The sequence below is a fragment of the Vulpes lagopus genome, chromosome 6, assembly GCF_018345385.1.
Source record: "Vulpes lagopus strain Blue_001 chromosome 6, ASM1834538v1, whole genome shotgun sequence".
NCBI lineage: Eukaryota > Metazoa > Chordata > Mammalia > Carnivora > Canidae > Vulpes > Vulpes lagopus.
In genome coordinates, this window is record NC_054829.1 from 132,960,393 (window position 1) to 132,983,027 (window position 22,635).

A 22,635-nucleotide genomic window follows, 5' to 3' on the forward strand; every position below is an offset into this window, starting at 1 on the left:
GTCTGCGCCTCCCTACCCGGGGGGCATGCCTTGCAGTGAGAGCCGCGGGGAGCGAGTGGGAGCTGGGGCGCGCGGGGACGGAGAGGCCCGGGCATTGGATCCGCAGCCGTCGGGAGGCCGCCGGGTCAGGTGGCCGCTGGGGTCCAGACTGAAGGAAGTGGTGGCAGCTGCTTGCAAACCCGGATGACCTCCAGGAGGGGGAAGCTGACCGAGAGGCCCCCTACCCCCCGCTCCGTGCCCCCCGCGGGCCTAGGGCTGATGCTCCCTGGGCACCAGCTCGCGAAGCCGAGGGTCGGAGCCCCCGGGCTCTGCGGTAAATGTGCCCTTCAGGCCGCGTGCCCGGGAAGCTGGCACTTGCCACCGTTTTGCTCGTTCTTGGCCAAATAATTTTTCAGTAAATCCCTAGGAATCTTTTAGTGAATATATATTTTTTTGCTCTTACATGAGTCTTTTTGGATTTTCCGAAGTGATTTCCTTCACTCCATCCCAAATAGGGCGGGATCTCCGATGACCTACACTCGTACTAAAATGGATTTTAAAATAGGTTGTGCCAGAGAGCGATTGTGTCTCCGGTCTCACGAGTGATACGGTGATGAAATGCCGCGTCCTCATTCCTGAGTGTCGTTTGTGACCGTGCCTGGCTCGGGCCACGTTCTCCGTGAGGGATGAAGGGCCGCTCGCAGGAGGGTCGGGGACGGACGGTCCATCCGGGAGGAAGCGTCCCCGTCCAAGTCGCGGCCCGGCCAGAGGCAGCCTGCACCCCGGGCCTGCAGGGCCTTCCTGTCGGCGACTTGGCCCACCTCGAGGCCCATCCCGGCCTGGCGGCGGCTCGCTGGCCTTGCTCCCCCCTGTGCCCAGTTGGCTCCCTCCCAGCCCCGCAGACCTCATCCTAAAGACCCTGCTCCGTCCGGGGCCTGCACGTACCCCTGTCAGTCCCCTTCCCCGGGACCCGCCGAGAAACTCCGACGGTTTTTAAGCAGCACAGTCTTCTTCGTGAGAGCTTCTCTGAGGATGAGGATGGAGATAATTCATAAGCTGTGACCCTGTTTCAGAAACGTTCGCGTTGAAAGGCCGAGCGGCTTCCGTTCCAGGAGACGCACCCCAGAGCCCGTGAGAGCCCCCTCGCGTGCCGCGTGGCCGCCTTGGCTGTGACCGTGACCGAAGCCACCCGAAGCCTGTCACTGCAGCCGCGGCCTGGACAAAGGTCAGAGATGGCTCCTCGCCCTCCTCCCTGCAGCTCCCCCCGGCCGCGGCCCCGGCCCCGGGCCCGGCCGTGCACCTGCCTTCTCCTGTGTGCGCCTGGGGCCTTGACCCCACTCACCCCCCGCCCCACAGACGGGCCATCTGCACCCCAGGGAGTCGGCCTCCTCCGTGGGGCCCTGCCCGCGAGTGACCTGCAGGAGGGACCTCACCACCGGCGCCTGTGGACCTGGAGGCACAGGCTGGTCACCTGAGCCTGACCCCCTTCCCCTCCTCGGGCAGCTGCCTGCCAGCTGTGGGGGGGCTCCCCGTGGGGCTGTTCCGGAGCCGCCCCCCGCCCCGTGCAGCTCGGGTCCCCACACGGCCTTCCCCGCGGTGCCTCCTGCTTTCCGCCTGCGCCTTGCTGCCTTGGCAGGTGCTGTTCCCCTGCGGCGTGACCTGTGGCGGGGGGGCGACCTACGGCAGGTGGGGGCGACCTACAACAGGTGGGGGGGGCGACCTACGGCAGGCCTAGCGCACTGCTCCGGCAGCTCGTGTTCCGCCTCCGAACCTGTCGTGGCCTCCGCCCTCAGGTACTGGTGGCCCACACCGCAAGGCCTCCACTTAAACACAAGGTCCCCTCCTGGGTGAGTGGGGTCCCCCCTCTCCCCCCTGCATGACACCTGTAGCTCCCCTGTAGCCACCATAGGTGCCACGCTGTGCTTGCTCTGCCGGGTCCAGGTGTCCGGGTGTCTGTGCGTCCAGGTGTCCGTGTGTCCATGCATCTGGGTGTCCAGGTGTCCGTGCATCCAGATGTCCGGGTGTCCGTGCATCCAGGTGTCTGGGTGTCCATGCATGCGTCCACATGTCTGGGTGTCCAGGTGTCCATGTATCTGGGTGTCCGTGCATCCAGGTGTCTGTGCATCCAGGTGTCCGGTGTCCATGCGTCCATGCATCTGAGTGTGCAGGTGTCCGGGTGTCCAGGTGTCTGTGCATCCGGGTGTCTGGGTGTCCACGTGGCCATGTGTCGGGGTGTCTCGGCGCCACATCCTCAGAACCGTTGCCGGCACTGCTGGCGGCTCGGAAAGTGGCCGATGGCCGCCGAGCGACTGAGGGGAAGGGCCGAGCCCTGATGCACCCTCCGGTGTGTGGGTGCACACCGTGGGCCCGTGGGGGCAACCCTGTGCACCTGCCGGCCCGGGGAGCCAAGGTGACGCCACTCCGAGCCCTCAGTGCTCCTCTCCAGCTACCGACGCAGAAATCAGTGACCAAGGTGTGCACATGTCTGGAGGCGGGGAGAGGGCGGGTGTGCACCCACATAGCCCAGATGTTCGGTGTTCGCGAGACGTCGCCGTACAACTCTTGTTTGGGGGCTATTATTACGCAGTATTGATGCCAGATTTTGGTGGCCCCGATCTTTCTTGATGAAGCATGATCTTCATGTTGACTTTCTCTTTTATACTAAAAGTATCATCTTACATCTTTAGGTGGACAGAGGTTAGAAGTCGCCTCTTCTTTTATTAGGATTTTAACTCAGAATTGTTAGTGTCATTATAATGATTCACTATATGAATCATTCCCATCAGCAACATTATTATTTGGGATCACGTAATGTGGCAGGTATGATTCCAGACTTTTTTCATTTTTGAGATTCTATTTTATTTAGGTCAGGCACCTAGACATCGTCGATCTAAGTCCCCGGCAACTTTCATGATTGCCCTATGTGCTGTCCGGCGGCGTGGAGCGTCCTCCTCCCTCCCTCCCTATTACTGTGGCGCACACGTGTACTACATAAAGCGTGATCCGTCGCGTTTTCAAATCTCCCCGCAGGCCGTGGTGGGACGCAGGCCTCTCACTGGCCTGTGAAAGCCGGTCGGGCATTTAGTGAACCAGTCGTTAGACCATTGGTGGCTTGGAACCAGTACGGTTGGGGATTTACACAACACAAGTTGGCAAATGCTGCGTAGCGCTGCTTTTTCTCTCTCTTTCTTAGGGTTTTTTTTTAAGAATCCGCTTCCTTGCATACCACAGACCACAGTCTTACTCATTTTTGTATTTAAATTTCTCAAAAATGGGATCCCTGGGTGGCGCAGCGGTTTGGCGCCTGCCTTTGGCCCAGGGCGCGATCCTGGAGACCCGGGATCGAATCCCACATCAGGCTCCCGGTGCATGGAGCCTGCTTCTCCCTCTGCCTGTGTCTCTGCCTCTCTTTCTCTCTCTCTGTGACTATCATAAATAAATAAAAATAAAAAAAAATTAAAAAAAATAAATTTCTCAAAAATGTCCTGAAATCTTTAATAACTCCTTGTTTTACTATTAGTTTCTCCTTTAATCAATTTATGGCCATATAAATTGCTATAAGGTGCCTGAAGTTTTATGCTTCTTTTATCTTTCTGTAGATTGTAACTTTAACCCACGTGTTATTATCCTTTGTATCGCTCGGTACTTGTCACTTGAAATTGAACTTTCCTCAAATTTGCTTAGCATATCGTTTTCTGTTCTTGCACTTTGACACTTTCTGTACCGTTTTATTTCTGTTCCATTTGTTATAAATAGCGTATTTTAAAATTTGTCTTTCTGCCTCTCTACTTTTTAAAATCAATCTAAGCATCTGTTCTTTTGGAAAACAGACACAGTTTTTATCACATTTTTGGATTTGTAGAGGGATATGCCCTATGTCTAGACTTACTACTGCCACTTTGTATTTTTTACTTATTTTTTTCCTTTTCTTCCTCCACTGTCTTCTGTTAGATTACTCAAGTATTCTTTGCCTTATTTTCCTTTTTTTTTTTTTTGGTTTGGAAATTATAATGATAATGTTATATTTAGGTTTTTTTTTTCCTGCAGTAAACTTTTATGTTGATCTTCTGCAATTAATCATCATGAATGTGTTTCACATTCTCCAAATAAAATAATAATCTTAGCATGAGTTGACTTCCTCTTCTTTTCCCACACCGTTTCCCACATGGAGATTATCTGTACTTTTCCCTCCACAATCACTATTCGGGAAAGCACGTAGTGGGTCAGTTAGTTGCCTGGTATTGAGGTTGAGCATGTAGTCACTGGAAAGGGGCGTGAGAGGAATTTTCGTGATTATATATACATTTTATATCCATGTGTGTTATGGTTGTGGTGGTGATTTTAGATGTATACGGTTTTTATTTTTTTACTTTATTTATTTATTTTTATTTTTATTTTTTTGTATACAGTTTTTAGAACCTGCATACTGTCTACCTAAAACGAGTATATTTTATTATGCTGAACCTGTACCTCAACAAAGCTATTTTTAAAAGCGTGGAGAATGTCAGCGAGCAAGAAATTATTAGCAGGACATAGAGAAGGCCCGTTGGAGGCTGTGTCTCGAGGAGTTATGATGGCACATTTTTCCCCAGTAGTGCTTCGTAGCTTGTGATTTGAAATGAGCAAAATCAAAGAAGCAGAAAGACGGAAAGTGGAGGGAAGTTAGGGTGCAGGTTAGGAGTCCGGCGCCCCACTGTGACACCTGCTGGATCGGGAAACAGGTGCAGCTAAGAGGTCGATGGTCCTGAGAAAGGCAACAAGGCAGCTGCAAACCAGTGAAAACAACCAAACCCAACACGCAGAGTCCGCGTGCTTATCATACTCAGCTAGTGTGCACAGTGGACAAGGGAAACTGGGTTTCTAATCACAAGGATCTCACAGTTTTACAAAATAAATGAATGAATGAAGTGGGGGAAAGAAAAAACCATGCACTTTGGAAGAACAGTGCCTTTATTTAGGCCCAAATATAAATGTCAACCTGTTTTATGCTTCATATTTTTATATCCAACATCTTTTTATTTATTTATTTCTTGGACATTTTTATTTTCATAAAATGCATCTTCACGCTATTATTTCACATTCTGTGGATCTTACATGTTCTAATGTCTTATATGAAAGAGTGTTTTTTTTTCTTTTGCCCTATTTCTTAAGTACTAATATCTTTCTAGATTCAAATTCATTTTCCCTTAAACTTTGAAGATTATATTGTCTTGTAAGTACCATGATCAGATTCATTCTGCTCTCGTTTTTTAAGTGAGTTGACTTTTCTCCATGAATACTATTAGCGTGGTTTTCTTTATCCTGAAATTAGAGAATCTGAGTTTAAAAATACCACATTTTTCGTCTGTCCTCTTTATGCCCTTCACCGTGAAAGCTGGTGTCTCTTTCCAACTCTATAGCGTTCTTAAGAACCATTTTGTAATTATTTCCTCCTCTGCATTCTCTTTGCTCTTCCCGGAGTTCCACTTCAGTCCTATGTTGGAATTACTAGATCCGTCTTATAATTTCCAACTTTTTGTCCTTTTGTGCTCTAGTTTGGGAGAATGCCCTCACCCTTCCCAAGTGTTCTGAGTGCGGTACTTTTGGAAAGCGGACTAGGGAAGCAGACCTCATTAGCTATTCCTAGACAGGTTAGATATTATAGCTGTGCTATTCTGGGCAAGCTGTCCATTGTACCTGCCCTAGAGAATTATACTAGCTGGCATTTTTCAAAAACACTTACACAACACATCTTTCAAGAAGACTTGCACCAAGTGATTAAAAAAAAGCATGTGACCATATTGCTACGTGGAACTATGATCAGAGAGTGGTAGGAGCCTATATGCCGGTCAGCCACATGCGTGCTTCATTGTCTTTCATAGATGATAAACTACACAAAGTATTTCGATATTCATTTTTTATAATACCATCTATTTAATTGATGCTTTTTTGAGTCGTCGTCCTAACTACGGTGTCCAAATTTTGGACCTTAGTCCAAAACACCTTGTGTTTGGTAGCATAGACAATTTTTTTTAAAAGATCTATTTATTTTAGGGAGACATGCATGCACGTGAGTGGGAGTCGGGGGGAGGACAGAGGGAGGGGCAGAAAGAGAATCTTAAGCAGGCTGCATGCCCAGTGTGGAGCTGGACCTCGCCATGCTGCCATCGTGACCTGAGCCAAAATCAAGAGTTGAACGCTTAACGGACTGAGCCCCCCAGGCATCCCCTTGGTAGTGTAGACTAAATGGTTATGATTTGCTTTAGAAGCACTTAAGCATAATTAAGCAATTTGCCTTAAGTATTCCCCAAAACTCAAACATTGTTTTTATTTAAAAAAAAAAAAATAGGGATCCCTGGGTGGCGCAGCGGTTTGGCGCCTGCCTTTGGCCCAGGGCGCAATCCTGGAGGCCCGGGATCGAATCCCACATCAGGCTCCCGGTGCATGGAGCCTGCTTCTTCCTCCGCCTGTGTCTCTGCCTCTCTCTCTCTCTCTGTGACTATCATAAAAAAAAATAAATAAATAAATAAATAAAAATAAATAAAAAAATAAATAAAAAAATATATATATATTAAAAATAGGTACTTTGTAAACCTTATATGAAACAGTATTTTTAAAAGAAGAGACATCTTACTTAATCATTTATTTTTGTTGTTTTGATAAACCATGAGACTTTCAGGCCCTGTTAATGTGTTGTGTGGCCTTTCGAGAGAATCACATACCAACTTCAGATCTTACATGAATTAATTTTTAAAAGTGAAAGTGGGGGCATCCCAGGTGGCTCAGCAGTTTAGCGCCACCTTCAGCCCAGGATGTGGTCCTGGAGTTCCAGGATTGAGGACTGCATGGGTCTCCCTGCATGGAGCCTGCTTCTCCCTCTGCCTGTGTCTCTGCCCCTCTCTCTCTTTGTTTCTCATGAATAAATAAATAAAATCTTAAAATAATAAAAAATTTAAAAATAAAAGTGAAAGTTGTACCCATGGTAACATAGTCCCCCTGAACACAGATTGTGTTTAATGCAACCTTATATATTTGAAAATTTTATAATATCAGAGTCCATTGAAAACCGCTTAAGAGCAATTACTGAAAAAAATGCTGATATCCTTCATGATGGGACAAAGGAGACATTTAAGCACACCACCTTCTCGGCTGTTTTCCGGTTGGGACTGATAAAGAGACTCCCCGCGAGTCAGAGGCCTGTTAACCTCAGCCTGCAGGTCGGATTTGTGCCTGGGCTGAGCGTGCTCGTCTGTCCACCCACCGTCTGCGGCCACCTTCCCACGGTCACAGCAGGGTGAGGCAGCTGTGAGTGAGAAGCAAAGACAGAGGCCGACAGACTCACTCTCAGGCCCTTCGGGGGAGACGTTTGCCAGGCCCTGCTTCACGCCCCACGGCAGCTTTGTCCGCTCTTCCCTGCCGCTGCTTTCTCATCATTAGCACATGACACCCTTGCCTCTGAATTCTCAGAGGTCTTTGCTCGGGCTCTTTCCCGTGCCAGGGGCGCTGTCTCTCTCTCTCTCTCTCTCTCTCTCTGCTTACATCTAAGGTCTAGTCATTCTCTCAGATGTGACTCCAAGAGCACGTCCTCCATGAAGCTGTCTAATAAAAACAGAAAATCGGATTTCCTGGGTGTATCTCCATCATCCTCCCCCAGGTACTCTGAGGTCCCCCGCCTCTGTCTTGCTGGTGTTTGCTGGCGTACACCAGCACGACTCAGTGCAGCTCTCACCCGTGCCAGGCCCTCCTCTTCCTGGTAGTTGGCCGCAGCTGGAGAAAGCACTCATGCGCCAACTCCTCTTCTCTCTGACCATTCATGGCCCTGGACTTCCAACAGGCATGGCTCTCACACTGTACTTACATTTGTCGCTCTCCTGTTCACCCCAATGGCTGTTTCATATATTTTTTCCCGGTTCTCAACCCCTGACGGAGCTCCCTCCCCATCCTCACTCTCCGAGGGTGACTTTTTGTCCTAATTCACCTAGAAAATGGGAGCATTAGTCGAGAACATACACTGCCAAGCTGTGTACCACCCAGACGTTGCCTCTCCCCGACACTCAGCCGTCTTCCTTCCATGACAGAGGGTGACCCGGCTGCCAGCCCACTTGTGCGTGAAATCCCATTCTCATCCTCACGTGCCTATTCGAGAACATGGCTCCAGCCCCAGTGCTCTCTGCCTCTGATGTCCTCAGTGTTTCCCTCGGCACGGAGTCATGCTCTTATTTCCCCCGACCGTCTATTACCTATTCCCGCCCTCTTTTCTTTCTCCCTTTTGGAGCAGTATTTTGCAAAATATTGCCTGCACTAACATTTTATAAATCCCTTCCTCCCTCTCTCTCCTTCGCCCATTTTGGGCAGGCTTCTGTCTCCGTCATGCCCCTGAAAATGCCCTTGTCAGCGTCACCTGTGACCGCCAGGTTACTGAGCCCACTGGTCAGGGCTCAGTCTGTGTCTTCCTTGGACGTCTGCACCTTTGACGTGAGCATCACTTCTTTTCCTGGGTGTAACTGTCATTGATTTCTAGAACATCACCGTCTCTCCATTTTCTCCCCTTCGCTGGTCTTCCCTTTGAGTTTCTCTTTGGTGGCCCTTTTTTTCTCTCTCTCTCTGACAAGTTAACATTGAAATGCCTTGGCCCAGGTTTGGCCCTTCCCTCTGCCTTTTTCTTGGTGATCTCAACCAGAGTAATGAATCCCATAAGGATTCCAAGCTCAAACCACTTTCCTGAACTCAAGATTCTTGCATCTAACTGCCTATTTGACATTGCCACGTGGGTATGTACTAGACGTTGAACTCCACACGTCCAAAATAAAAACTCCCGATCGACCCCCTCCCTTCAAAGTATCTGCTCCGCGCACTGTCCACCTTTCTTCATTTGGTGGCAGCTCCATTTCTCAGATGCTCAGGGCAAAAGACTTGGGAGTGTTTCTTTCTCTCATGCCTCACGTCCAGTCTGTTGGCAACCCCTGTTGGTTCCACCATAACAGTGTTTCCAGACTCCAACCACGTGTCCCCATCTCCACTGCCATCCCCCACAGCCCCCCCCCACCACTTGTCACCCGCACTCCCATCGTCACAGGACTCCTGCTTTTCACCTTGGCCTCCCAACCCCCACCCTGCCCAGCCTGTCCTTAACACAGGAGCCAAGGCAGGTTTTTAGAAAGGTCGATCGGACGGTGCTCTTTACCCAAGGTGGTATCCTTGGGGCACATTCCCTTGCTGCCTTTCCATCTTGGATCTGGTTTTGTTCTCACTGAACTCCACCCTGACCACCTACTCCAAAACGCAACGGCACCCTTCATGCCTTATTCTGTGTTTTCTTTCCCTGTATCACTTAACTGTCTCTAATAAAACATATAACTAACTACTTTTTAATTTTTTTATTGGAGTTCAATTTGCCAACATGCAGCATAACACCCAGTGCTCATCCTGTCAGGTGCCCCCCTCTATAACTACTTTATGTTGATTGTGAACAGTCTGTCTTTCCCTCTAAAAGCAAGATGATTTGTCCTCTGCATTCACTGATGTATCCCAAGGTCATAGAGAAATGCCTAGCGCATGGTGAGCCCTGAGTACGCTGAGTGCGTAAAGGGCGGCGGTGCTGTCCTCCAGTCATTTCAGTGCACATTAACGCACAACATGGGTTCGCCCTCATTTTTAGCGTCTTTGAATAGGTGAATATGTTTACCAAGTTAACTGACGCTTAGCACACTTTTTCTGCACTAAACCTTTAAAAATCCACCTTAAATATGTGACTCGGCGAGTGAATAATGAAACGAAATCAAGCAAAACGCAGGAGCGCTGTGTCAGGCGGTGTCCCCTCGCAGGAAGGACTGTAGGACGGGTACAGGACGCAGGGTGCGGGTGGTCGTTTTCACAGGTCACTCCAGCGTGGGGCCCCTCGAGCTGCCCAGCTGCGTTCATTTGTCTGCCCTTCCCAACATCTTGCCCTGGGCAGTGACGTCCTGCCGCAAGCTCAGCGGCCACCCCACAGGGACACCCGGTCACAGGCTTGCAGGGAACAGCGTCCCTGCTTAAGCTTGGTGAGCAGCTGGAGTGTAAGGCTGGGACTCGGTGTTTTTCTGCTCCTGGGTCCAGGCCTGCAGCCAAACAAAGGGCAAACCAAAGAGGCCGAGGCAGGGCACGCACAGCGGTGACACACGGGGGGCAGGCCAGGGTCACCCGCTGCTGCCCTGGCTCCCCACAAACACGGCAGGGAGGCCGGAGGCTGGCTCAGCCCTAGACCGGCCCTCTCAGAGCATCCCTAACCAGGCCTCAGCCGCTGCTCTCCAACAGGTATTTTGTGAGTCAAACGAGATCATGGGTGTGAGTGAGCTGGTGCCCTGCTTCACACAACAAATTTGAAAGATGTGTCTTCACTTATCGTGTGGGGCGACCGGCTGCCTCCTGTCTGCAGGTCTGCAGCCTCCCCCCTGCCCCAGTGTCACCGCCACAGGCATGGCCCCTGCCCCAAGCCCAGGAGCTCCCCTCTCAGAACCTCAGGGACTTCGCTGGAGTCCGAGTCGTGTCCTCCACAGAAGGAGGTGGCCCGGGTTGAGCGGGGCCACACGTAGCAAGTACCTCGAGAAACCTGAGGGCTGCAGGGAAGCAATACTCATCAGGGCGCTACGCTCGTTAATAATATTAGTTATGTCAACTGTCAACCTGGATTCCTGGTTCAAGAGAAAAGATTGTTTTACCTTCTCAGGTTGCTTTGACTGCCCCCCCCCCACACACACACATTTCTGGAAAAACTCCTGGTCTGCAGAATTAGCGAGTGGCAGGCTGAATGCTTCCAAAGCTGCTACAAAAAAAAAAAAAAAAAAAACAGATTCTGGGCAGCCTGGGTGGCCCAGTGGTTTAGCACTGCCTTCGGCCCAGGTCATGACCCCGGGTCCTGAGATCGAGTCCTGCGTCAGGCTCCCTGCATGGAGCCTGCTTCTCCCTCTGCCTGTGTCTCTGCCTCTCTCTCTCTCTCTCTCTGTGTCTCTCAGGAATAAATAAATAAAATCTTTTAAAAATACAAATTCTTCGCTGCTGGGAAATCACATGCATTCTGTTGTGGGTGGTGAAGCTATGATCGTCCCTCTTCAGCTGCACTGGCCTCTGCGATCACCAGTTTGCTTGAAGCTTTCCAGGTGGTTTCCTACTGGGTTCCACCTGCTTGGCAGGTGTGGGCGCCAGGGGCAGGGTCAGAGGAAGTCCATGGGGCCACGGGTGAGACCGGGAACCCCACATGTGGGGTGACGGGCAGTGAAGCCTTCGCTTCGGCAGGCCTTAGTTCCCTTCATCGTCCCCAGGATTGCTCAGCCTGAGTCAGTAGCTACTTTTACTTGAACTATGTGGAGTTTGGGATACGACTCAGAAGGATGGAAGGAATTTAAGAGGCTTTGACAATTATGATAAGGAAGTTATGAAGTCTGGTGAAAACTTGAAGCAAGGAGATGACACAGACAAAGAGGATTTTTGTAAGATGGGAGTAATAAGGAGGGTTCCCTGTAATTAAGATCATGTATACGAGTCAGATCATATGTAACAGGAGGATTCAATTTAATACGTTATTGTTGAAAAAAAAAGCCATTCCTGGTGAATATATTCTTACAGTATCTTGTTTAATGCTTAGATAAATGCTAATTTTTTTCTTTCAAAGATTTATACATCATATATCATAAAGCGATCGTCCGGAAAATAAAATAGTTTAAATAATTGAATTTGCAGAACTTAATAGCAGTGAATGTTTATGTCAAGGCTGTGGCAGATTGTGATTTTTGCGGTGCGGTCAATAAATACCTACTATTTTGAAAGGATGGCACAAATAATCGTTTATATTTTATATATATCTTGGTTTTAATTTTTGCTTTGATAAAATGGAGTTGAATATGGGAGTGCGTAATCTTCACATTCTTCATTGCCTTGAATTAGAAAAACTAGAATTTGTTACTTATGAAATTCTTAAATCATGTTTTAGTTAACAGTGACTTATTTCAAAGACTGAAGACAGCTGTTCAATGTCTGTAGAAGTAGCTGCTTATGTTGTAAATTAAATTAACAGTCGGTAGTTTATATGAAACCAGGTAGTTGGTTGTTTCTGCTGTTTGCTAATATGCAATTTTGGAAATTGCCAATTCAAGAACATGCTATAGTGGAAAGTGTTTAGGCTTTGTCATCAGACAGGCCTGGTCTCAACTCCTTGAGCTTGCTGTGGGGCCTGGGCAGCTTACCCAAACACTGCTAACCCTACCCATTAGGATCGTTGTGAAATTCTAATGTGATATATATATAATGTGATTATATATATATATATCTCAATAGAGAGCCCATGAAAGAGTAAGTGCTCAATGAATATTAATTTCCTCCCTTTCTTTCTTCTCCTAGTCCACTTGTGTTTTTAATGGATCATTTCTTACCCTGGATTGTATTATAGGAAGTATTCTGTGGAGTTTGGGATACGACTCAGAAGGATGGAGGGAGTTTAAGAGGCTTTGACATTCTGGATGGATGGCTGCTGGAAACCCATTGCCATAGCCAGCTCTTCTTCAATACTTAAGGATTTACCCTGCATTGAGTAATGAGAATTTCGGTAAGAAAAAATAGGTAGAGGTAGTATATGGGCTTTTCATAAAAGATCTCTTGAATCTCAGATACTTCATAATAAGTTATATGACTCTTCTCCAGAGACCTTAAGATGTCACAGATCCCCGTTCATGTATGGATTATTCTTATTTTGAAAGTAAACAGAAATAGGTCTTCTCACTAACACCCTGATGTGCTCTTCATGTCATTGTAAATGTATTATTTCACTTGCCTCACATTACTTTGTTTTTTGAATTTTCATCTAATCAATGAATTGTGTAGCCTTTGATGACAAGGTCTGGATATTATTCATCTCTTCAGCATAGACTACATGAAGCACAGACTCTCAGTGGTTAAGGTGCCCTCTGAAACTGTAAAGGCTTTGGCAGTGTGAAAGAGGCAGGCAAAAGTATCAAAACTGAGAAATTCTAAGACAAGTAAATATGTTCCTAAATCACTAAGAAAAAATTCTTATATATCGCTTATTAGGATGAATGGTATAGGGTATCTTTAGTTGGGTCTATTTTTATCCATTTTTAAAATGATATCAATATATAATTAATTTAATATAGTTACACGAAATTAATATATAAGTAATACCCCTGTCTCAGTAACTCATGTTATTAGTCTGTGCTATATAAAATGTGTTGGACTATTATTGTCAACCACACCCAAATAAAAAAAATTAAAAAAAAAGAGAATGAACATGTGATGGAGAATTTAAAGGCAATCAAACAAATACATGCTGAACTGTTAAAAAGGGGGAAAAAAAAAGATGGGGAGGGAGGATAAGGATAATAGAAACAAAATAAGTGGTGATTTAGTATATATGTAAATTGCAAATATGTGAATTTTCTTAAAATTATCATCACTGAAATGCATCCACAGTAGTACATATTAAAGAAATTTTCACCTAGGAGACAGAGCTGGAGGTGGGGAGAGAGCATGAAGGATAAATTCTGGCTTCACCAATTCTAATAAAGAGCTTGATAAATTTACCTTTTGGAATCTAAAACTATGATAAAATACTATTTTAAATATCATTTTGTAACTAAAAGAGTTTTAACCACTCTGCCTGTGATTATATTTTTCAGAAACCACATTTGAGAAGTACTTCCATCCAGTGCTACTTGTGTTTACTTCTGAACAGTCATATCCTAACTGAGGCTGGCATTCATGTCTTCATTTTGGGGTGAGTTTATCTTTCAGCATAAATATCATCAGTTAATGACCATGGTCATTGTTCCTCAGTGTCTTCTCTACTAAACTGGTTTATGTTCAGTTTGCTTAAATCTTTAGGGAGTAACTATTGGGGTACGATAGAGGGAAGATTATGGGGACTCAGAGGAGGTTTGGTCAACACTGAGCAAACATTCTGGTAATATTCCAAATGAGTGTTATACATAAGTTGGACCTCTTGGCATTTAGCTAAACTCAGAAATCCGTTCTTTTTTATTTATTTTTTATTTATTTTTATTTATTTATGATAGTCACACACACACAGAGAGAGAGGCAGAGACATAGGCAGAGGGAGAAGCAGGCTCCATGCACCAGGCACCCGATGTGGGATTCAATCCTGGGTCTCCAGGATCACGCCCTGGGCCAAAGGCAGGCACTAAACCGCTGCGCCACCCAAGGATCCCCGGAAATCCATTCTTTATTAATAGCTTAGATGACTTTCACAGCAGTGAAAAATAGACACTAGGGCTTGTCTGTGTTACTTTCTTTATTTACTTCTAGCACTGAAATCTCCCATCCTCTGAGCCCTATTGTACTTCAGTTTGAAATGTTTCTTTTTTTAGGCTTTTCGTTTTTCCTCCTAACAAACACTCATATGTTTCCATGCCTGTTAACCTTTTTCTTCTCTCTTAGATGCAGCTAATACACTACACAATTGGCGCAAAGCACCCAGCCTGTAGTTACATAATATGACCCTCTGCTCAGTTTCTCCTGCTCATGCCTTCCTGGTGTGGGCATCCGTAGATGTGTGCAGGTGCATCTTCCTCACAGGGAAGCCTAGCGTTGCTGCTCTCGCTTCCATACTAGATCCACTAGGGAGCAACTGTCTTTCCTCCAGCTTGAGGAATCATTCTGCAGTCACTGGGTCAGTGTATGAGTCTTTTGTCTCGATGTTAAATTTCAGTTTTACTGAAAGGAGTACGTATATGACCATTCAGCCTGGACTGGTCTCAGGCCTGTAATATTTATGAAGAGAGCTACTGCTCGCGTGGTCACAGTGTAAGCAGTGTGTGAGGGGAATGTTTAATCTGGGGCAGAGAATATTTACTATCAAAATCTGTGCATGAAAATGATTATTGCTTATTTTAAAAATTTTACCTATTTGTTGGGCTTAAACGTCTGAGGGAACCTCCACTTAAAGAAAACTAGCAATTCATTCAGAAACATATCGAGCACTGCCACACATCAGGTGCTGTGTTTATTCCATTGTGATAAACTGTACCAGGTTATTTATAAGTTATCCTTCTAAATTAAGTTTTTATCTAATCCTTGTAGGTCAGTTCTTAAGTTAGTCTGAAGTGGCAAGGGTGGTACTGGATGTTTGGTGCTTTTATTCACCTACAAGTCTGTTGAACGCACGAAGGGAAGGATAACACTTCTCTTTTCACGGATCAAAATAAAAAAATTCTGATTGCTCTTGCCTGTGGCATTCATCAGGCATGTATTGTTGTGCTCACTCAAAATGTTTTTTGCTCTTTGGTTTTGCTTTCAGCTGTATCAGCGCAGGTCTTCCCAAAACAGAGGCAAATTGGCAGGACGTGATACTTGATTTGGAAAAAATTGACAATCTTATTCAAGTGAGTAATCATTTTTCCATAAACTATTTGGTATGATTGCTAATGGCGTATGCTTCTCCCCATGTTAATGAAATCTCATTTGAAATGATATTTTTGTAGAAATTCATGAGCTTGGTAAAGCCTTAAGTGAAATCTTTTGCTTAAAATGTTCAGATCCTAATTGTCTTTAAACCTCAATTTTTAAGTGTCCTGGTATGAAGAGCTCTCTATCACCCCAGGCCAGAGACTCTCCCTTCTCCAGCAAAGAAATGGGGAAGCTTGGTGTGGCTCTTGTAGGGAGCATGGGCTGACCCAGAGAAGAGGTCTCTGCCTTGTGGCTAGAGAACCCCTTCCCTCACCCAGAGATGCCAGCTGGCCTACCAGAACCCATGAGGGAAAAGAGAAAAGGGGCCCCACTGATGACTCTGGCCAGGGCCACTGCCTTCCACCACAGGGACTGTTGCAGCAGGGGCCAGTGGGAGTCCCAGGGGCACCAGGTGTATCAAGCATTTCGAATTAGCACCACAAAGACTCTGAAAGCCATTGGAACCACAGCATACACACGGAAGTCTGAACCTAGACCTACACAGGGTGGCTGCATGCTGATATAGAAGATTTAAATGGAACCAGGTCTCTTGGCATAAAGCTAAAATACCAGAACACAGCTGAAAAGCACTCATTATACCAAGAAGCAGGAACATCACAACTTGACTGAGAAATGACTCTGAAATAGACTTTGAAATGGAGATGGATTAGATGTTGGAATTATTTGACAAGGATTTTAAAGCAGCCATCATAAAAATGTGCCAACAAGCAATTACAGATACCCTGAAACAACTGGATGAAACAAAGTCTTAGCAAAGAAGCACGATATGTAAATGGAACCAAACGGAAATGACAGAACTGAAAAATACGATAACTGAGATACAAAACAAACTGGAGAGATTCATGAGCAGAATAATGGCTATGACAGAGGAAAGACAGTGAACTTGAATATAGAGTAATAGAGAGAAAACACACTGAAAGAAAAAGCCTCAGGGATCTTTGGGACAATTAAAGATCGAACTTAAAAAAAATTTGTTTTTAATTTATTCACTTGAGAGAGGGGGCGGTGAGCTGGGGAAGGAGGAGAGCAGAGGGAGAAGGACAAGCAGACACTGCACTGAGCGTGGAGCCTGACGTGGGGCTCTATCTCACCACCCTGAGATCATGACCTGATCTGAAATCAAGAGTCAGACACCTAACTGACTGAGCCACCCAGACACCCCAAGATCCAACGTTTTTAGTATTAGCATCTCAGATGGAGAGGGGAAAGAGAATACAAGTAAAAGACAGAGATTGGCCAAGTTGATAAAACACAAAGCAACACATTTCTCTGTCTACAAAGATTTCACTTCAAACACAATGATCTAAGTAGGTTCAAACTGTGAAGAGAAAAGAATATACTGTATTATAAAAGGTTGAAGAGTGCCCACCCACCACCCCCCCACTAAAAATTCATGTCTACTCGAAACCTCAGAATGTGACCTTCTTTGGAAATTGGGTCTTTGCAAGTATAATTAGTTAAGAAGAGGTCCTACTGGGGTGGGTTGCCCCTAACTCCAATGACTGGCTGTCCTCATAAGAAGAGGACAGGATACTGAGAGTGACAGGGAAGAGGGCCGTGTGGGATTGGAGGCCACTATAATAGCCACAGAAGGCCCAGGATTGCCAGGAGTACTAGAGACTTGGGAAAGGTCAAGAAAGATTGTTCCAGAGCCTGCAGAGAGAACATGGCCCTACTGACATCTTGACTTTGGATCAAGCTTCCAGAGCTGTAAGAGAAACTGTTGTTGTTTTAAGCTCTGGGCAGCTGTTACGCATACAATAATTTAAAAATCAGCAGTGGCTCTCTTAGTGTCAGACAAAGTAGACTCCCCAGCAAGTAAAGTTACTAGAATCAAGAGATACATTACAAAATGCGGAGAGATTAATCCACCAGGAAAATGTGATCTTAAATGTGTACACATCAAAATACGAGATGCAAAAACTAATCAAACTGAAATGAGAAAGAGGCAAATTCACAATTGTAGTTGAGGATTTTACCGCCTCCTAACTAACAAGTGGGATGACAAGGCAGAAAATCAGAAAGGATACAGAAGAACTGGACAACACAGTCAACCAAGGCTACCTCATTTATACAGATGGAACATGGAACATTTCACCCACCAACAGGGAATTCTTTTTTTTTTTTTTTTTTCAGGCGCCATTCACCAAGACTAAACATATCATGGACCATAAAACAAAATTTAACAAATTTATCAGAATTGAAATCATGCAGAGTATGTTCTTTGACCACAGGGGAATCAAGTAGCAGTCAATTATATAAATACCACAGGAAAATCTCCAGACACTTGGAAATTAAATAGTAGACTTCTAAATATTCCGTGGGTCAAAGATTAAGTCCCAAAAGATATAAAAAAAAGCACATAGACCTGAATGAAAATGAAAATACAACATGTCAAGATCTGTGGGATTCAGGTAAAGCATTCCTAAATGGGAAATTTATAAAACGAAATAGATTAGGAAAGAGGAAAGATCTCAGAACAACAATATAAGTTCCCACCTCAAAAAACTGTAGAAAGAAGAGCAAAATAAACAACACAAGTAGAAGGAAGGGAAAAGTAAAGATAGAGCAGAAACTAATGAAATTGAAATCAGAAAAATAATAGAGAAACTTAATGAAGCATACGCTCATTATTTGGGGAAAGAATCAATAAAACTGATAAACCTCCAGAAAGCCTGACAAAGATTAACAGAGAGATGACATAAACCATTGATACCAGAACTGAAATTAGAGACTATCACTGTAGAATCTGCAGACATTAAAGGATAATAAAGAAAAACTTGTAAACAACTTTATTCTCTAAATTTGACAACTTGGAGGAAATGGACCAATTTCTCAAAAACCACAAACTACCAAAATGTAATGAAGACGATGTAAACAGTCCCCAAACTGCTATAACCAGTAAAGACACTGAATTCACCATAAATAAGCTCCCCAGAATGAATCCCCAGGCCCAGCTGGTTTCATTGGAGCATTTTACTAAACACTTGCAGAAAAATTAACACCAATTTTACAATCTCTTCTAAAAATAGGAGAGGGAAAACTTTCTGACTCACTTAGATAAGTATTACCCTGATGCTAAAACCAGGCAAAGATAGTATCAAAGGGGAAAACAGCAAATACCTCTAATGAACTTAGATCCAAAAATTTTCAATAAACTATTAGCAAATTAAATCTGCCTGTGTATTAAAAGAATTATATACCATGACCGATGGGCTTTATTCCAGGTATGCGATATTGAGAAATTCTCTATAATCCACCTTATCAGCAGGCTAAGGTAGACTGTCACATGATCAGATCACTTGATGGAGAAACAGCATTTTAAGAAGATAGCTATTCCTAGTAAAATTTCTCAGCAAACAAGGAAAGAGGGGTAACTTTCTCAACTTGATACAGAGAATGTGCAAAAAACCTAGAACCAACATCGTACTCAATGGGGAAAGTCTGGATGTTTTTCCTACTAAGATTGGAAACAAGGCAAATATGTCATCTCTCCCCACTCTTACTCAACACAGTATTGGAATTTTAGCAAAATTGCCAAGTCAAGAGAAAGAACTAAAAGTATGTAGATTAGAAAGGAAGAAATTATAAATCACTACAAGTCTTTTTCTGAGAGACGGTGCCAATAAGTGGCCGTACATTATTTAGAGAGTGCAACTTAAAACCACAGTGACATCACAGTGCGCTTACAAGAATACTTAAATTAAAAAATAATAATAATGCTAGATGCTGGCAAGGTTGTGGAGAGACTAGATCACATATTTTTTATGAGAATATAAAATTCTACAGCTACTTTAAAATAGTTTGTTTTTAATATTTTTTAAAAAAATTTAATTGTTTTTTATAAAACAAAACATGCATTTGCCATATGATCCAACAGTTGCACTCCTGAACATTTATATTAGAGAAATGAAAACTTAGGTCCACACAAAAACAGGCACATGAATGTTTATAGACCTTTATCTGCAATAGCTGAAAAGTGAAAATGACCCCAGTTCCCTTCAATGCATGAATTATATCATGGAACAATACTGAGCAATTATAAGGAAAGAATTACTGATACAGGGGATCCCTGGGTGGTGCAGTGGTTTGGCGCCTGCCTTTGGCCCAGGGCACGATCCTGGAGACCCGGGATCGAATCCCACATCGGGCTCCCAGTGCATGGAGCCTGCTTCTCCCTCTGCCTGTGTCTCTGCCTCTCTCTCTCTCTCTCTGTGACTATCATAAATAAATTAAAAAAAAAAAAGAATTACTGATACAACAAGTTGGATGGATCTCCAGCGTATTGCTCTTATGCTGTGTGGAAAAAAGCAAATATACGCCAACTATAGTACATCCATACAACAGAAAACTATCCAGCAATAAAAAGAAATGAGCTTCTAGACATGAAAAGACAGGGAGAAACCTTAAAAGCATATCCACGAAGGGAAAGAAGCCAATCTAGAAAGGCTACCTACTGTGGTTCCAATCATATGATGTTCTGGAAAAAGTAAAACTATAGATGATGTAAACACATCAGTGGGAAATTTCCAGGGGTGAGAGGAAAGGGTGAGATGAATACATGGAGCACAGGTGATTTTTATGGTAATGACACTATTTTGTATGAGACTGTAATGGTAGATACATGTCATTATGTATTTGTCGAAACTCAGAATATCCCACCCAAGACTGAATTCCAGTGTGATCTATGGAACTTGTTACAAATGCATCAGTACTGACTCATCAATTGTAATAGATGCACCTATTAATTATTAATAGTTAATAATTAATAATAGGAGAAACTGGGATATATGGGAACGTTCTCTACTTTCTGCTCATGTTCTGGAAGCCTACAACTGCTCAAAAAATAGTTGAGTAAGTTTTGCAAAAAGCCAGTCTCAAAAGGTTATATGCTCTAGGAGTTCACTTATATAACATGCTTGAGATGACACAGGGATGGAGAGGAGAGAAGTGGTTGCGAGGGATTAGAAAGGTGTGGGGAGTGGGATGTGTGGTAAGAAAGGGGGTTTAGGCTCTAAAAAAGTAGGAGGGGGATTCTAATGGTGGTGGAACTGATCCGTATTGTAACTGTGGAGCTGGTTACGTAAATTTACACATCTGACGAAATTGAGTAGAACGGCACACACCCATTAGTAGTGCACGTAAGAATGGTGAAATCCGAAGGAGGGGGGTGCATTGTATTGTGTCAGCTTCCGGGTTGGGATACTGTACCGTGGTTATGTGATGGCGAAGGGGACACAGGATCTCTGGGTTTTCTCTTACAATTATTGCATGTGGATCTGAAATTATCTCAAAATAAAAAAAATTAAAAAGCGTAATTTAATGTTTTCAGTATGTCGTTCTCACCATATCTAAAGCAGGGCATAGTTTTTCATATTATCTAATTTTGTTTCCTTTCAGTCTATACATATGGATACCACTCTGTATACTGAAAGTGATGTGCATGTGAGTATAGTTCATGTTTTTCAAAATTGCTGTAGGTTCCAGTTTTCAAAAGTCAAAGAAGTGTATTTCCATGAATTTACCGAAGGATGTGTAGTATTTAAAAACTAAGTTTAAAACAACTTAGTTAAAAAATAAACAAACAAATAAATAAATAATAAATAATAAAAAAATAAATAAAACAACTTAGTTGTGTATCTAAACAACTTAGATATGTTGTATTTAAAAACAATTTCTGGTGGTTTCTGAAAACATGGGATCAATGAATTTTGTAAGTAATGGTTGAGGTTGTGGGACTTGGGGACGAAGAGCTACGTAGATGCTAGTTTCATAACGGTATCAAATCAAAATATAAAACAGCCTTTCCATCAATGTCAACCAAAATATGTTACACATTTTGTGATGCAATTAGATCATGATGCAATCAGATGCAAAAATCAGGTTAACTGATTCAGTTTTAAACTGTCCACCCTATCTGTTGTTTCCACTGCTGGAGCGTATCACCACCCTTAATCATATTTTCTAAAATCGCTTAAAAGAATTCATGTCCTACATTTTGCATGAATCTCTACAATGGTCAGAAAGGGATTCTGGTTGGTTACCCTCCATGTGGGAAAAGAAATCAACACAACTCATAAAACCTATCAGAATTCGAAAATGATCTGGAACTTGTCTCAGTAGTACACTGACACGAATGATTTTAGCCACATTGTCGGTCCTTCCCTCTGGATTGGCTGCTGCAAACCGAGAAACGACCCCTGACTTCTTCGCCTGGTGGAAGACCGACTCTGTGCCGTGTGCGTGGAGAGCAGCGAGCTCACTCTCTATTAGCGCTCAATTAGAACTTCCCTGAAATAGAAGATTTTGCTCCTATGAGGACTTTCTTAGCTTTCACCAAAAACTAGGAAAAAGCATATTCATCAACCGCTTGGCTAGTGCTGCTACACATAAAAATTGTCTTCCTCCTTTGGCTTCAGCATGTCTTCTATTTTTTTTTTTTTTTGCATTTTTTTTTTCAAAGAAGAGAGCAATTAACCACCAAAACTCAGCATCCCGAGGTTGCTCTTTTTTGCAAGAAGATAATGGTTGTGACTCTTGGGTTATAGGAAGAAGCTGAGGTTGAAGTTTGGATTTAAACTGATTTAGCCGCTTCCTAGTGGTGTTACCTTAGAAGTCACTAAACATTGCTGAACCTGTCTTATCTATTTATTATTTTCTCTGTCCCCTGTCTGTCTCTGTCTATTGCTCCATCTGTCTATCTACGGGCAGTACCCACCCTTGTCATCCTGAGCAGCTGCTGCGGGACACACGGCGTATTGCCAGTGTCAGACACACGGGTGTATTCCTTCCTCCTTTATCCACCCCGTAAGCATTTGTGAAGCGCCGGCAGGGCCCCGGCTCTGTCCAAGGCAGTGAGACAGAAAGTCAAACAAGTCACCGTCGAATCTCCAAACTTCGGATAATGCTTCTTTTAAGTTTATGCTTTTGTTAGAGTATCCATTGTGGGAAACATATTTTTGAGGTATCTAAAAGGCATCTTTCAGGGACGCCCGGGCGGCTCAGTGGTTGAGCATCTGCTTTGGGCTCAAGGTGTGACCCCGGGGTCCCAGGATTGAGTCCCACATCAGACTCCCTGCAAGGAGCCTGCTTCTCCCTCTGCCTGTGTTTCTCATGAATATATAAATAAAATCTAAATAATAATAATAATAATAATAATAATAATAATAAAAGGTACCTTTCTGATTGGCCAGCCCACGAGTGGGT

General features: G+C 44.2%; 1 protein-coding gene across 5 annotated transcripts in view; it reads left to right on the plus strand.

Annotated features, from left to right (window-relative positions):
- Positions 1–22,635, plus strand: part of IL15 (interleukin 15) — a 64,631-nt gene that overhangs the window by 39,186 nt on the left and 2,810 nt on the right. For 3 of the 5 annotated variants that reach the window (XM_041759071.1, XM_041759074.1, XM_041759075.1), the window contains exons 2-5: positions 12,380–12,535; positions 13,623–13,720; positions 15,260–15,344; positions 20,830–20,874. In XM_041759071.1, the coding sequence (XP_041615005.1) occupies positions 12,524–12,535; positions 13,623–13,720; positions 15,260–15,344; positions 20,830–20,874 (240 nt within the window). In that variant the 5' untranslated portion in view covers positions 12,380–12,523. Of the gene's footprint in view, positions 1–1,052; positions 1,205–12,379; positions 12,536–13,622; positions 13,721–15,259; positions 15,345–20,829; positions 20,875–22,635 lie in introns of all 5 variants that reach the window. The other 2 variants (XM_041759073.1, XM_041759072.1) reach the window with 1 other exon arrangement.